General features: G+C 40.8%; 1 protein-coding gene across 2 annotated transcripts in view; it reads left to right on the top strand.

Moving 5' to 3' along the window:
* EIF2AK3 (eukaryotic translation initiation factor 2 alpha kinase 3) overlaps window positions 1-15,228 on the top strand; it is a 61,446-nt gene that overhangs the window by 38,607 nt on the left and 7,611 nt on the right. Inside the window, exons 10-15 of one of the 2 annotated variants that reach the window (XM_032469787.1) lie at window positions 281-393; window positions 3,857-3,979; window positions 7,005-7,154; window positions 8,504-9,284; window positions 11,787-11,954; window positions 14,817-14,918. In XM_032469787.1, the coding sequence (XP_032325678.1) occupies window positions 281-393; window positions 3,857-3,979; window positions 7,005-7,154; window positions 8,504-9,284; window positions 11,787-11,954; window positions 14,817-14,918 (1,437 nt within the window). The other variant, XM_032469788.1, reaches the window with a different exon arrangement.

Here is a 15,228-nt window from a genome sequence, read left to right on the forward strand (position 1 = left end):
AGTACATAATACTTATGTTTTACCCTAAAATCATTTTTGCCCTTACTCTTGTCTCCATGTCCTTGTCCCCTTCACTCCTCAACCCGCTGCAGCCTGGTTTCCACCCTTATCCTTCCATCTCCCTTTGACAAGGGAGATGCTGTGTTTTCTGTGTTCTTATGACGAGTTTGTTTTCCTCAATGTTATTCATTTTTCAGTGTTATTTTATAGCCTAAGATTGTCAGCTAACTTCAATTTGGCTTCGTACTGATAGTGATTTTTTTTCCTCCCACCTTATCAGCAAAGGAAGGAGTCTGAAACTCAGTGTCAAACTGAAAATAAATATGATTCTGTAAGTGGAGAAGCTAATGACAGTAGCTGGAGTGACATAAAAAATTCTGGATATGTATCACGGTAAGAGTCTTATCATAGAATACACGTGTGCATTGTGGCTTCTGGTGGTTAACTGCTTAGATCGAAGAAGAAAACGCCATCGATGTAGAGAAGAAATGGATGGTTGCTAGGAGGAAGAAGGGGTGGGAGTGGGTGGGCGAAATAGATAAAGAACAGAATAGTTGTTACTTAACGTCTTCTGTAAACCTCTGGTTATATGGTAGAAAAGTCACGGGGATGTAATACACAGCGTAAGGAACACGGTCAGTAATACTGATAACTGTGTGTGGGGACAGATGGTTACTAGACTTACGGTGGTGATCATTTCATAGTGCATACAAATATCAAGCCATTATGGAGGGCATGTGAAACGAACGTAGTATTATACGCCAACGATATTTCAATTAAAAAAAGCCTCTAAAGTAAGATCTTGGTTAACTTTTTTTTTAATATTTGAATATCTAGGTAAATAAAACATAGGCTTATCCCTTACATTACTTAAACTTACTCGAAGTGGCATTTAAAGAGGGCTGGAAATAGAGTGTTACAGAAGTTTAGAATTACAGCCACCATGTATGTCAATCATATCTCAATAAAACTGAAAGGAAAAAAGGACTATAGTCACCAGACTGAGGTCTTATTCGGATAACTTTCTTACTGAGGGTCTACCAAGTACTGGGCTTGACATTACTAGCACCAAATAATAATTAATACGTTATTAGAATGTGATGTAAATCTCCATGTGTTACTTAATCCTCAATTATGTAGTTCATTTTTATTCTGTGTAGAGTAAGAAGGAGAAAAATGGGGAGAAATACACCTATAGAACAGATCATTTTTAAAAGCAGAAGAGGGAGGTAGGTTACTTAAAAAGCAGCCAATTCAAATGATTTGAAAGTAAAATTAAAGTAGAGGATCTGTTAGCAATCTCTCAGGTGCTCGGAGTTTGATGCTTCGAGGCACAAGAAATGGTGCCGTGGTCCAGTTTTCTTATGACATGGATTATTGCTACTTCCCCCCCTTGTTTTGACATCATACTTAGCACATCAGTGGTCTGGGGACAAGGAGAAGCTACAGAACCTACTGCTACTAAAATTAAGGCTTGATATAATCAATGTTTTAGCAAAGTGTACTAGGCAGGTAACAAGTCGTAAGGGCTTTAATAGCCTGGCTAATAAAGATGCTGATTGACAGGTCAGTGGCCGGCATGGGCGGCCGGCAGTGAGGGAGGGAGAGGACGGGGCCCCCGACTCCTCTGGCAGTTCACTCCCAGGCCTTTCATCCTTCATCCAACATCTGCTCTGAACATCTGTGTGCAGGACAGTATCTTAGGCTTTGGGAGGAATAAAAAGACTGGGCCTATCTCCTGGGAGAGCTTGAAGTCTATGGGGGGAGTTGATCCTAGAGAAAACATAAACACATAAGAAAAAAGCCGTGAGCTAAGTGACTAACGCTGGCAGTGATGATTCAGGAGGGTGTCACACATGAGGTCACGTTTTAATTGAACCATAAATCATGAATAAGTAAGAGGCAAGGAGAGATGGGGATGAGTAGGGTATAGTGTGTAAATGTGTGTTTGGAAGGCTGTTGTTAAGCAAATTCAAATAATGTACTTTAATATTGAATTAGACTTAATTTCCCTTTAATGGTATTCAATATGAAGAGAACTGCTGATTGCTTTTAAAATGCAGGAGCTCCGTAGTAACACCTCATAGCTACTGAGTGCCTTCTCAGTTCTAGGCCTTAATAAGAGCATGGGCTCTGGATGCAGTCATGAGTTCACGTCCTAAGCTGGGACCTTCGGCGAGATGATACTTATTACAGAGTCTGTAATCATATACAAGATGTTTCCATTTTCATATGGGTGTTTTCTTTAATATAGGAAGATAATTCAGTTGGCCCTCCATGAGTAGGACGTAAACTTCATGAGCTTGTGCAGCTGGGGAGATGGGTTTGTAGTGAAGTACCTTGACTGGCTATTTTTAGGGACACAGGTTATTACTGTGCATTCTCTGTGAAGGTAATTGGCCCATGGAGGGTTGGCATCTGTTGTCTCTCCTCAACACCATGCTCTAACCAGCTGAGCTAACTACTAAATTCGTATGCGTGTGCAAGTCATAAAGTAATAAACTTAGCCTTATAAGGGACACCAAAGATGATCTAATGCAGCTCTCCCCCACATGGCCAGAAGAAATAATTTCCACAGCCTGCATTTATTCATTCATTCATTTATTCACTCCCGTTTTGTTAGACATTCTATTTGCCAGGTAAGCCCAGTCTCTGGAAATCCAAAGAATAAAAAGAATGCTTTCCTGCATTCAAGGCCCCTACAATTCAGTGGCAATGGAGAAAGAAAACTGCATATAAACAAACTGCAAATATTGAGACTAATTTTAAATATTCAAGGTACAATGTGCAAAGTACTATAAGAACATTAAGATGGGAGAAGTATAAGGGCAGAAGGGTGTAGCTTCAGTGGTAGAGCGCATGGTCAGCATGCACGAGGTCATGGGTTTGATCCCCAGTACCTCCATTAAATAAAAAATAGTAATGAATGAATAAATAAACCTAATTATCTACCCCCCCAAAAAAAATAAATGGGAGAAGTATAGCACAGGGATCTATATTCAGTATCTTGTAATAGCCTATAATGAAAAAGAATAAGAAAAAGGGTAAATGCATATATATATATGACTGAATCACTAAGCTATACACGAGAAACTAGCACAACATTATAAATCAACTATACTTTAATAAAAAATAAGTAAATAAGTGGTAAAAAAAAAATAAGACTAGAATTCTATTAAGTACAAAGAAATAGGCCATCCCAGTAGAGCAAATCGCAGACGCAAAAGCCCTGGGGTTGTGAGAGAGCCTGGCGCAAGCTGGCTGGCATAAACAGCAGGTCAGCGAGGTGAGGCACTAAAGGGGGAAGCAGGCTACAGGGCGGAGGTACACCTGTAAGTGAAAGATGGCAAGTTAGCTTCTATCCAGATACCGCCGGATGAGCATACTGAGCAAGTTTCAGGTAGCTTTGCTTCCTAGAGCAATTGCTGGCCAAAAAGTACTTAAATAGAATAGGGCTGATTAATTTTTTTCCATAGAATATACAGGCACGGACATAAGATTAAAATACATATTCTCATTGCCACAGGCGGGAAGAGGTTGGAGAGTTAAGGACAGACTGTTCTGATGAACCATGAAAAGTATCAGGGCAGAACAGTCCTAAAGCTGCTGTTAGAATAAGTGATTAACGAGTGATTCCCCATGAAGCAGAAGCTTTTTTGTTTCTTAGAATTTTCCTAGGGAAAAAATTACAAAGAATGCTATTTGAATTTAAACTACACTGTATTAAAATAAGTTCTATAAGACTTAGTTTATACATTTTCACATATCATAAGATTGAATGATGATTACCTAACTACAAAATTTTAAACTATTTGCAAACTTTTTTAACCTTCCTTTTTTTTTTTTTTCTTTCCAGATATCTAACAGATTTTGAACCGGTTCAGTGCATGGGTCGCGGGGGGTTTGGAGTTGTCTTCGAAGCTAGAAACAAAGTAGATGACTGCAATTATGCTATCAAGAGAATCCGTCTCCCCAACAGGTAATGGGTGGTACTGTTAGTGAACTTGGAGTTGGGACCATGTTATCTAATCTCCTAGGCAATATGTCCATCTCACTATACTCCAGAGGGACTACTGGAAACATAGCTTCTGACCTTCTGAACCATATGGTCTAATGCTACCAGGTGACCAGCTGTCTTTAAAAAAGGTGATCTGCTTTGACCACTTTGTATCTACTTAAGAAAAAATCCACACTTGTTTTTGATTCTTAACTCAGGACTTTCTTACAGTGAATTTGAATAACTGTAGACTTTAATACATAGCACCACTGGGGGAGGGTATACCTCAAGTGGTAGAGTGCATGCTTAGCATGCAGGAGGTCCTGGGTTCCGTCCCCCATCCTGCCTCTAAGAATACATAAATACACCTAATTACCTCCCCCCACCACCAAAAAAAAAAAAAAAAAATCCATATTCATTTTGGAAGATAAAGAGTAATATTAAAACAAAATCCATCCATGTCTTCTCTACCCAGTAATAAACACTTGTAACATTTTAGGGTATTTTCTTTTGATTTTTTTTCTGGTCATAAATTTACCTAGTTGGTAGCAGTTATCAATACAATACAGTTTTATCTATTGCTTCCTTTGTTGTATTCTCAGTATTTTCCTTGCTATTAAGAGTATTTTATTGAAATGCCAAAATATATTAAAAGTATTTTATGGCTGGATAATAGTTCAATGATACATGTGCCATATCTTGTTTAATCATTTCTTTTTTTTTTTAACACCTTTATTATGGTGTGATTTCTGTTAACTAAACTACACATATTTCAGATGTACAATTTGAAGAATTTTGATAGTTGTATTCACCAATGAAACCACCACCATAATCCAGATGGCTACCATCTCCATCACTCCTCAAGAGGTGCAGATTTCAGATTCCCAATTTATCCCTTCCCACCCCCTAATCATTTCTAATTCTTAAGTATTCAGGGTTCTAATTTGTTGCGATTAAGAATAACTTGGCTTTAAAAAAAAAAGTCACCCCCCCACCTCCATTCCATGTCTATCTACTGCTGTTTTTTCCAACATAAAAAAAAATAAATAAATAACTTGGCAATGTTCCATCTTTTATATAAAATTTTGATCACATCTCTTTCCTTAGGATAGATTTCTGGGAGTGGAATTTTTGACTCAGAACAGTGTGATGCTTAAGATGATGGACTATCAGTGATACTTTCTTTTCCATCTATTGTGGGAGCCTCCTGGGGACTCTTGATTAAGTATGTACTTAATTGCTGGGCTGTCTTCCTAACTAGTAGTTAAATGTGCTGCCCAACAGATGGGGACACAGGAATGGGACAGGTTGAGTATTTTGGGATGAATTCTTTTCTTTGGTATATAATTTTAAAAATAGTTAGTTAGTTAGTTAGTTAGTAGAGGTACTGGGAATTGAACCCAGGACCTGGTGCATGCTAAGCCTACATTCTACCACTAAGCTATATACCTCCCCCCATCCCTGGTATATAATTTATGAGCAGTTTAAATACTCAAATGAATAAGGCACCACGTAGAATATAAAATTAACAAAGGCTTCTGCCCGCAGGAACCTATATGACTCCTTGGGGCTTTTGTGTATATACTCAGTTAACTGCAATGCAAGGACGATTGTGACCCACGGCTTAGCTTATCAGTAAATAGCTTCTCACGAGGAAAGTCCGATGCAGCTGGAAGGCAGTCAAGGAAGGCAAGCTTTATGGAGGTGGTGGTGTCCGTGCCCTGTTCAAGGGTAGTCAGTCCCTCAGTGGACACACATGCAGAAGAGGGATGGCCAACCATACAATGTGGCCTGAGCAAAGGCTCCAGACAAACACCCAGAGGGGTTGTAGAGATTAGTGAGTGTTCTGGCAGCGGTGGAGCACGGGTAAGAATGGAGGGGAGCGTGGAAGAAAGGTGGAGAAGAATGGGTGGCAGCACCGTAAATGCCCAGCAGAGGAGTTTAGATTTTATTCCGTAGACAGTTGTGCCTATGAGCAGAAGAATGATGTGATCATAGTGGAGGTGGTGCCTAGATGGCTGTTAGGAAGAAATGGTCAGAGTTCATTAGGAGTTTTTTTGTTTGGTTTGGGTTGGTTTGCAGAGATTCGGTCGTAAGATACGGAACAATAGCACAGAAGAGGAGACGGATGAGAAAGGAATGAGTGTAAAGAATTAAGAAGGAGGAGCACTTAGGATTGGGTCACTGAAAGTGGAGGATTTGGAAACACGCCAGGATGCTCAGAGTGGGAACGTTAACAGGAAAAGGCACAGAGAGAAAAGCGGAGTAGCGGGCCATCTCTCGGGGAGGGAAGAGGAGATAACTTATATTTGTTTATGTTGTTTCAGGTGATGGTGGGATCCCTAGACTGAGCTTAGATCCATCAGAAAAGCTGCCAAAGCAGACGAAATCCAGATGCTTTTCTAGTTAAACATCATTGCCCATGAGATTCAGTAGTTGAGGCTTTAAACAGACAAGGTGCTCGTACAAGCCTTTTGGACCGCTGTGTATACCTTGTCGGGGTGGTCCTTCCCCATCCTCCCGAGCTGCTGCGCTGAGCCCTCTTTCCCAAATACTTCACGTACACCTGTTCATCCCCCAGGCGATTAACACACATTAAGCATTTATCTCTAAGGGTCTGTAGTCATTCTTGTTTGTTTGTTTGTCAACAAAGAAATCTTTATCTGAATGAAGCAACAGATGAATTCGTAGCACTTATTTATAGAAGAAAAAAAAAACCCTAAAATGTATTTTTTTAATACACGACTTACTACATGGCTTTTTAGAATTATGCCGCTAGGCTGAACCCTCTGTTTCCTTTTTTTTTTTAAAAAAAAACAACTTTATTGTGGTGTACCTCCTGCACGGTGATCTCAACACATATTTCAGATGTACAGTGTGATGAATTTTCATGTTTCTGGTTTTAGAATCAAGAGAGGATTTTATCTGATTACTTGTCACTCCTGGATATGATTGCTCCTTCAGATCACAGCCACCTTCAGTGTCTTCCTTGTCTCTCCAATTTCAGAGAACTGGCTCGGGAGAAGGTAATGCGAGAAGTGAAAGCTTTGGCCAAGCTTGAGCACCCAGGAATTGTCAGGTATTTCAATGCTTGGTTGGAAGCACCACCAGAGAAGTGGCAAGAAAAAATGGACGAAATCTGGCTGAAAGATGAAAGGTAACTTGGTTAGACACAGACTTTAAAATGAGTGTGTCTTCCAGGCTAGTTTTTGGTTTACATGAGCAAAGTATCTTTTCTGTAACTTTAGAGATGATTTTGGCGGGGGTAGGTTTATTTATTTATTGGAGGTACTGGGGATTGAACCCAGGACCTCATGCACGCTAAGCAGGCACCCTACCCCCAGAGATGATTTTTTTTTAAAGGAAAATTAACAGCAGATTACTGTTTCTGTCATGTTTTGGAACATTCTCTATTCACTTGTTAAGTGAAAAGTTAATTTAGTTTTTTATGGTATCTTTTTCTTTTTAATGAGTTTTTTTTTCCTTTTTCTCTTTTTTTTTTTCCCTCCCTTGACGGAGGCCCTGGGGATCGAGCCCAGGACCGCATGCATACCAGGCACATGCTCTACCCCTGAGCTATACTCCCACCCAGATTTAGTTTTTTAGAACAAGAATTTTTCTTCTTTTTTGTCCAGAACATGAATTTCTAAAATTATTGGTAGATAGGATGCTATGATTTTAAATTCACTGAGGGATTTACAGTAGCCTTTCTCAATAAGAGATATTGTCTGCTTTTGTCTCCATTTTTTATTTAAATTTTTTATTTAGTTTCTTAATAGTTATCAATTTACTTCTTTTTAAAGTAGTTTTAAAATGTTTGCAGCTGAAAATATATACACGTAGACAACCTGAAGGTAATTCCCATGCTAAGTATGCCGTGCTGTTGGAAGGAAGGCCCTTTTAAAAACTCCTAAATGAATAAAAAGAAAAAAGAAAAAACTGGAAAAAAAAGAAATAAGAAAAACTACTAACTGAGAACAAAGAAGAAGCAGGCTACAAATAGACTATTCACCAAACAGCTAGAGGGCGGTTCCTGCCTAGCAGTACCAAACACAGCCCTCGATCCACACCGGGTACCTGGTCACAGCAGCCGCTGTTACACCCACAGCCAACAGCCAGACCGCAGAAGGACCAAGTGAAGTGGTCCTGTGTCTCAAGGCCCAGTGAGCCGCTGCCCCGTTTGGATGGGGGGTTCCGCATCACCACAACCAAAGGGTCCTGTCCTTGGTCTTCCTTCGTACTTTGTGTTTTGCACAAAGGCATTGGCTGCTCCTGGCATGACAGTCCCAGAAAACTGTTTCAAATATAAAATCAAGCTTTCCAATTAAGGAATGGACAAAAGGTGACATTCTTTGTCTCCTGTAGCCTGTTTTCATTAAATCCCTGTGCTGTCATTTGGTAGCCGGCTTTATTATAGTTGAAGCTTTGAAAATAAAGGATGGCATTCACATAGTTTCATCAACCCATATTCACACTCACCCCTTTGAATCTCTCCCGCTTTTTTAGCACAGACTGGCCGCTCAGCTCTCCCAGTCCGGTGGATGCCCCCTCCGTTAAAATACGCAGAATGGATCCTTTCTCTACGAAGGAGCGTATCGAAATCATAGCTCCTTCGCCACGAAGCGGCAGATCTTTTTCAGTAGGGATCTCCTGTGGCCGGACAAGTTCGTCTGAGAGCCAGTTCTCTCCACTGGAATTTTCCGGAATGGACCACAGAGACACGAGTGAGTCGGTGGATGCTGTGAACAACCTCCCGGACAGTTGCCTTACAGACTGCGATGTGGAAGATGGTACTATGGATGGCAATGATGAGGGGCACTCCTTTGAACTTTGTCCTTCTGAAGCTTCTCCCAACATAAGGTCAAGGGAGCGAACATCCTCTTCTATAGTATTTGAAGATTCCGGCTGTGATAACGCGTCCAGCAAAGAAGAGCCCAGAACGAACCGACCGCCTCTGGGCAACCATTATGCTAATAAACTAACTGCTGTCCAGCATTCCAGCAGCAGGCCTTCTTCAGAACCTACCTTTTCTATTTCTCCTCCGAGACCAACCACTTTAAGTTTAGATCTCACTACAAACCCTGCGGAAAAACCGCAGCCCAGTTCGCCGAAGGTGTATCTTTACATCCAGATGCAGCTGTGCAGAAAGGAAAACCTCAAAGACTGGCTGAACAGCCGCTGCACCATAGAGGAGAGAGAGAGGAGCGCGTGTCTGCACATCTTCCTGCAGATCGCCGAGGCGGTGGAGTTTCTGCACAGCAAAGGGCTCATGCACAGGGACCTCAAGGTCTGTATTTGCAAAACATCACCCAGAGGTTTCAGCCTTTTTTTTTTTTTTTTTTTAGCTTTTTTTAAAAAAATTTGGGGTGGGGAGGTAATTAGGTTTGTTTGCTTGTTTATTTGTTTACTTACTTAATTAATTTTAATAGAGGTACTTGGGATGGAACCCAGGACCTCACACATGCTAAGCATGCGCTCTACCACTGAGCTAAACTCTCCACCCCCTTTCTTGTTAGTCATCAAGTCATTTATTTATGGGGTTGGTTTTGTTTTGTTTTTGCTTTTGAGTTTGTTTTATGAGGTGGAGGTAATTAGGTTTATTTATTTATTTATATTTGGAGGAGGTACTGGGGATTGAACCCAGGACCTCGTGCATGCTAAGCAGGCGCTCTACCACTTGAGCTGTGCCCTCCCCCCTTATGGTTTTAACTGAAGTGCAGTTGATTTACAATGCTGTGTTAATTTCAGGTGTACAGCAAAGTGATTCAGTTGTATAAATATGTTCATATATATATATATATATACATACATACATATTCTTTTTGAGATTCTTTTCCATTATAGGTTATTTTAAGATATTGAATATAGCTCCCTGTGCTATACAGTAGGTCCTTATTGTTTATCTATATTATATATAGTAGTGTGTGTTTGTTAATCCCAAACTCCTAATTTATCCCTCCCCTTTCCCTTTTGGTAACTATAGATTTGTTTCCGATGTCTATGAATCTGTTTCTGTTTTGTGAATGAGTTCATTTGTATCATTTTTTAAGATTCCACGTAAAATGATATCATCAAGTGACGTCGGCCGCAGAGGTCTGGGAAAGTAGCCCACAGGGGTCTGCGACAAGATAAGAATTCTCTTGTGTTTTAAAAGCTTCAGGCAAATTGTGAATTCTCCTCTATAATATGTTTATGTCCATTTTACAGTAAAAAGTATTCCCAATCTCCTGATGAAAATAAGTCTTTATGTAAAATCCACCAGGAACAGATACGCTGTCTTTCCTCTGGCTTTCAGTAACCCTCACACATCTTCCCCTTATTAAGCCCCGCGTAGCTTAGTAACAGGGACCTAAGCGGAAGGAGAGACGTGCATTCCTTCACTAGCCAGCTCCGAGCTGGGGCAAAATCTCCAGTGCTTTTTGCCCTTTATTCTTGAACTGTTTAGGCTTTGGGCAAGGAGGTGAGAAGCTGGAGGGTGAGAAGTAGCAAGTGGTTAGCCAGGAGAAATTGTATGACGGTATTTTGGATGTGAATAAAATGGTTTTTGTCTGGCAGTATTTGAAGCCTAGTGAAATTCAACTTTATGAGCTAAATGGCTTACCTTTTCCCTTATTTCAAGTGCCACGAACAGAGGTCGTGTTAGCTGGGGTTAGCATAGGTTCTGAGGGAAAGATGGTATATTTCATGTAGGGGATTTTAAGTTTGAGGAGCCTGTGGTTAGACGTGTCCTATAAACAGTTGCAAATGAGAGCTTAGAACCTGGGACGGGCATTGTAGAGTGTGTAGGAGCCTGTGAGTATTAGGAGAGGCTGCATGAGGTTGCGGTTAAGAGCTCTTATTCTCCTGGGTGGCCCGCTCTCCCCTCTCAGACACAGACCCGGAGATCAGTCTGTTTCATTCACTCATCAAACAGCCGTGATCCGCTGTCGTAGGGCAAGAACTGGACTGAGCGCCGGACACAGGGCAGTGAAGCGAAGTCCTTTCCTCACTGAGCCAGACTGCCTGGGTTTGAGTCCCTGCTCCACCACTTACTAGCTGGGGAACCTTGGGCAATTTACTTGGCTTCTCTAGGCCTCAGTTTACTCATCTGTGAAATGAGGGACTAATAGGACTAAAAGGGTTGTAAGTGGCAGGAACATGTAGCTCAAGTGGTAGAGCGCATGCTTAGCGTACACGAGGTCCTGGATTCCATCCCCAGTTCCTCCTAAAAATAAATAAATAAATAAGCAAACAAACCTAATTATACTCTGCCCCACCTCCCCCCCAAAAAAACTTAAAAAAAAAAGAAAAGAAACTGCACGTGATAAAATAATAATGGTAATAAATAAGTAGAAGAGTATTAACATGAGTTAATAGTAATAAACAGCTTAGAACAGCTTCTGGCCCATTGCAAGTGCTCTATATGCCTTTGCTATTATTAATACTATTACCATAATCATGGCTTAGGTCATAAAAGTAGCGAAGCTTGCCAAGGGAGAGTATCTAAAATTATGAGATTAAGGATTAAGTACCCTAGACCTAGCCAATGTGACTCTCTAAGGATTTATTTAAATAGATGTTCAGTAAATGCTAGCTCTCTTGGCTACCCTGCCTCTTCTTTACTCACAGTACTTGTCTAACATCCAAGGTTTGTTTTTTATTTTCCTATCATCCCACAGTAAAGAGGAACATGCTTGAGAAGGTCTCATGTCTTGTGTTTATTTGCTGTGGTTATTTAAATAACCCCCTTCACTTTGTCTCCTTCTCCAGACACACCCACCGTGCTTCTCTCTTGTTTTATTTTTTCCAGCCTTCCAACATATTCTTTACAATGGACGACGTGGTCAAGGTTGGAGATTTTGGCTTAGTGACTGCGATGGACCAGGATGAGGAGGACCAGATGGTTCTGACCCCAATGCCGGGGTACGCCAGACACACCGGACAAGTGGGGACCAAGCTGTATATGAGCCCAGAGCAGGTGAGTTTTTTGTTTGTTTTACTTCTGAAGGAAAAAAACAGATTTGGGGTTAGGATGACAGTGAGGTAGATGTGCCCCATGAATCTCCATCCATGCTCTTATTTAAACACCCCAATAAAATAAAATCTGAAAATGATGAAGACTGGCAGGAGCAAGGGTGCAGTTCCCACAACCTGGACTCGGGGCAGGTTAAGAGAAATGCTAACGATGCTTAAAATGTGCTCCCCCTCCGACCCAGAGCCTGGCAGCAACCAGAAATTTTGAAAGAGGCTTTGAATGCTCTCCTCCCAAACTGAACTGTACTGCACCCTGTGTGAACATCGTAGGAACTGTTTTCAGAGCCGGATGGAGTTGGTGGATGGAGCTGCCCTCTCCAGTAACCCACAGGCAGCTTGCAGAATGTACATGGTGGGAAATAGAGGTGGATAGGCTGAGACATAGGGTTGCGTAATCTCCAGAGGGAAAGCACATAAGCAGAACAGAGCCTGGCAGAGCTGTGGGAGCGCTGGATGCTGGGAGCTTCAGGGCAGCTTACCCGGCCACCACGAGGCTAACGACATTCACAAGCTTATATGTGCTTAGATCAGTGGTTCTCAAACTTCTAGGTCAGTGCCTGTTTATACTTGTAAACATGGTGCTCCACATGATTGAGAGCTGAAGCATTTTTCCTCTGGGATTTTGTCTATCAGTATTTGCCATATTAGAGATCAAAACTGAGACATTTATAAAAATGTCACTAATCCAATGAAAAATAACATTGTTAAATCGATCACATCTTCAAGATACTTGTTTTTTGAAAAATAAACTCCCCCCCAAAAGAAACTAGTGAATAAAATGACACTTATTTACATTTTTGTAAATTTCTTTACTATCTGACTTAAAAGCTAGATTTCATATTTGCTTTTGCATTTAATCCCTTGCAGTGTGTTATTTTGGTTGAAGTATATTTGGTAAAAGAAATTAGGCATTTTTAGGTCGATAAGAGTTTAAAAGGAGTCTCTTAAGTGAAAAAAGCAAGGGACAGAAATGTGTAAAGGAGGGAATGATAAATATGTATTTGCTTGTGTTTATATAAAGAACTCTGGAAGGATGTGCAGGAAAGGAATGGTTGTGAGGGCAGGAGGCAGAGGGGATGTGACTTGGGGGGCGGGTCAGATGAGGAATGGGTGGGAGGGAAACTTGACCATCTACTTCTTTTTGAATCATGTGGATGTGTTACCTATTACAAGTGAGTTTAAGAAGGGAAACGTTTGTTTTGGATGTTTAAGTGACCCCTAAATTTTGCTGTTAGGAATTTCATTGCGATAACCATCCCTGTGTACAAATCTCTGTCCACATTTCCACCGACCCTAGGGTGGACGAAATTAAATAGGACCCTCAAGGGGTAGTAAATATTGACTGCCAGGTTGCTTTTCATAAAGGTGTATTATTTTGGCTTTTATTTCTATTGCCCAGGAAGACTGCCCTAGGAAAACATTGCTAAGATTTATGTCAGAGAATGTTTTGCCTATGTTTTCTTCTAGGAGGTTTATAGTGTCTTGTCTTACATTTAAGTCTTTAAGCCATTTTGAGTTAATTTTTATATATGGTCTGAGGGAGTGTTCTAACTTCATTGATTTCCTTGTGGTTCTCCAGTTTTCCCAGCACCACTTGCTGAAGAGACTGTCTTCTCTGTTGTGTATTCTTGCCTCATTTGTACACCAGAAATTGACACATTGTAACTGACTATATTTCAATTGAAAAAAAAGAGGTTAAAAAAAAGGTGTATTGATATTTTCCAGATAGCGTTTGAGGTGTCCTTTTCACTGTAACCCTGTAAGCTCTGTTTTGAACACATTTTCTTTGAATACGTCCCAAGCCCCAGTAAGAGGGAAGGGAAGGGAGGAAAATCACTGGAACTTTCCACGTGACATTCTGTGATCAGCGAGGCAGTCTGGCTCCCAGAAGGAGTCAAGGAAACAGGTCTCAAGTCCAGTTTAGAGAGGAGGTTGTGAACAGTGTGTCATCCCCGACAGATACCTTGTGATTCCCCCAGGAGATGCCGCCATGAGTATTCTCCAAAGTGACGCCCTGCTTTGGCCTTTGCCAAATGTTGTTATGTGCCTGGAGCATTTTCCCAAATAAAAGGGTTCTTCTGAGTCAGGGGAGGTCACTTTTCATTTGAATGAGGCTTTGTTTAATAGACTAGTTCGGTTGTAATTCATTGGTTCATTTTAACAAATAAGTATTTATTGAGGGCCTGCTCCACACTGAGCCCAGTGCTGGATGGTAGGAATACAAAAAGAGCAGTTCCCTGCCCTCCAGGACTTTATCATCTCATTGCGAAGAATAAGAACTCCACACATGAAAAAAATAACAACCAAGAATGCAGAGAAGTCCATAATTAGGTGCCGTAATGAGGCCTCACCACAGTTGATTAGTGGTTTGGAGTAATGAAGATTTTCTCATAAAAATAGGTGAGGACTAAGATGATTAGAAATGAGAGATTTGCTTCAGATAGCGCTCGCTTTGAAAAAACTTCACCTGGGGGTAATGGAGCAGCTTTTCCTGGCTCCCACAGACTTTTTTTTTAGCGTTACAAGGCTCCAGGTTTCCCCTGGGCCTGTATTACTGATGCCTATCTCGGAGCGATGCCTGGGTTTCCTTCTGTAATGCTGAGTAGCTTAATTACTCTTTGCTGCTGTGAGTTGAAAAAAAGAGGACAGAGAGGTTATTAACTCTTGGCTAACATTTTTACATATGCAACTGCATTTAAACCAAGAAGTGACTGGGTCAGCTTTGGGATTCACTAATGCCATTTCAATCCACTGTCCTGCCTCCAATAATTTTGTCCTAATATTTCTTCTTTATATGGGGTTTCAGATTCATGGAAACAACTACTCTCATAAAGTGGACATCTTTTCTTTGGGCCTCATTCTGTTTGAATTACTCTACCCGTTCGCCACGCAGATGGAGAGGGTCAGGGTAAGTTCTCCCCTCCCTAAAAAAGGTAGAAAAAGAAAATGCTCTTAAATTTACAAGAGAGTTTTAAAAGGGGAATTAGTTATTCTGGATACCAGCAGACTACAAGTAGAAGAAGTCATGTGAGTGAAACAAGGATTTGTAAACTATTTGCTTCCATTTAAAAGCTCAGTCTTCAAAAATTGTTGAATTGTTTGTTCCTTGTTTTGCTTCAATTCATCGTAACTCAGCAATATTTTGCACACAAATTTATAATAAGTGCGAAGCTTGAGGAACCATAAGATAAGGGAGTGCTGGTAATGGTGGTGGTTGA

Source organism: Camelus ferus, chromosome 28, assembly GCF_009834535.1.
Source record: "Camelus ferus isolate YT-003-E chromosome 28, BCGSAC_Cfer_1.0, whole genome shotgun sequence".
Classification (NCBI taxonomy): Eukaryota; Metazoa; Chordata; class Mammalia; order Artiodactyla; family Camelidae; genus Camelus; species Camelus ferus.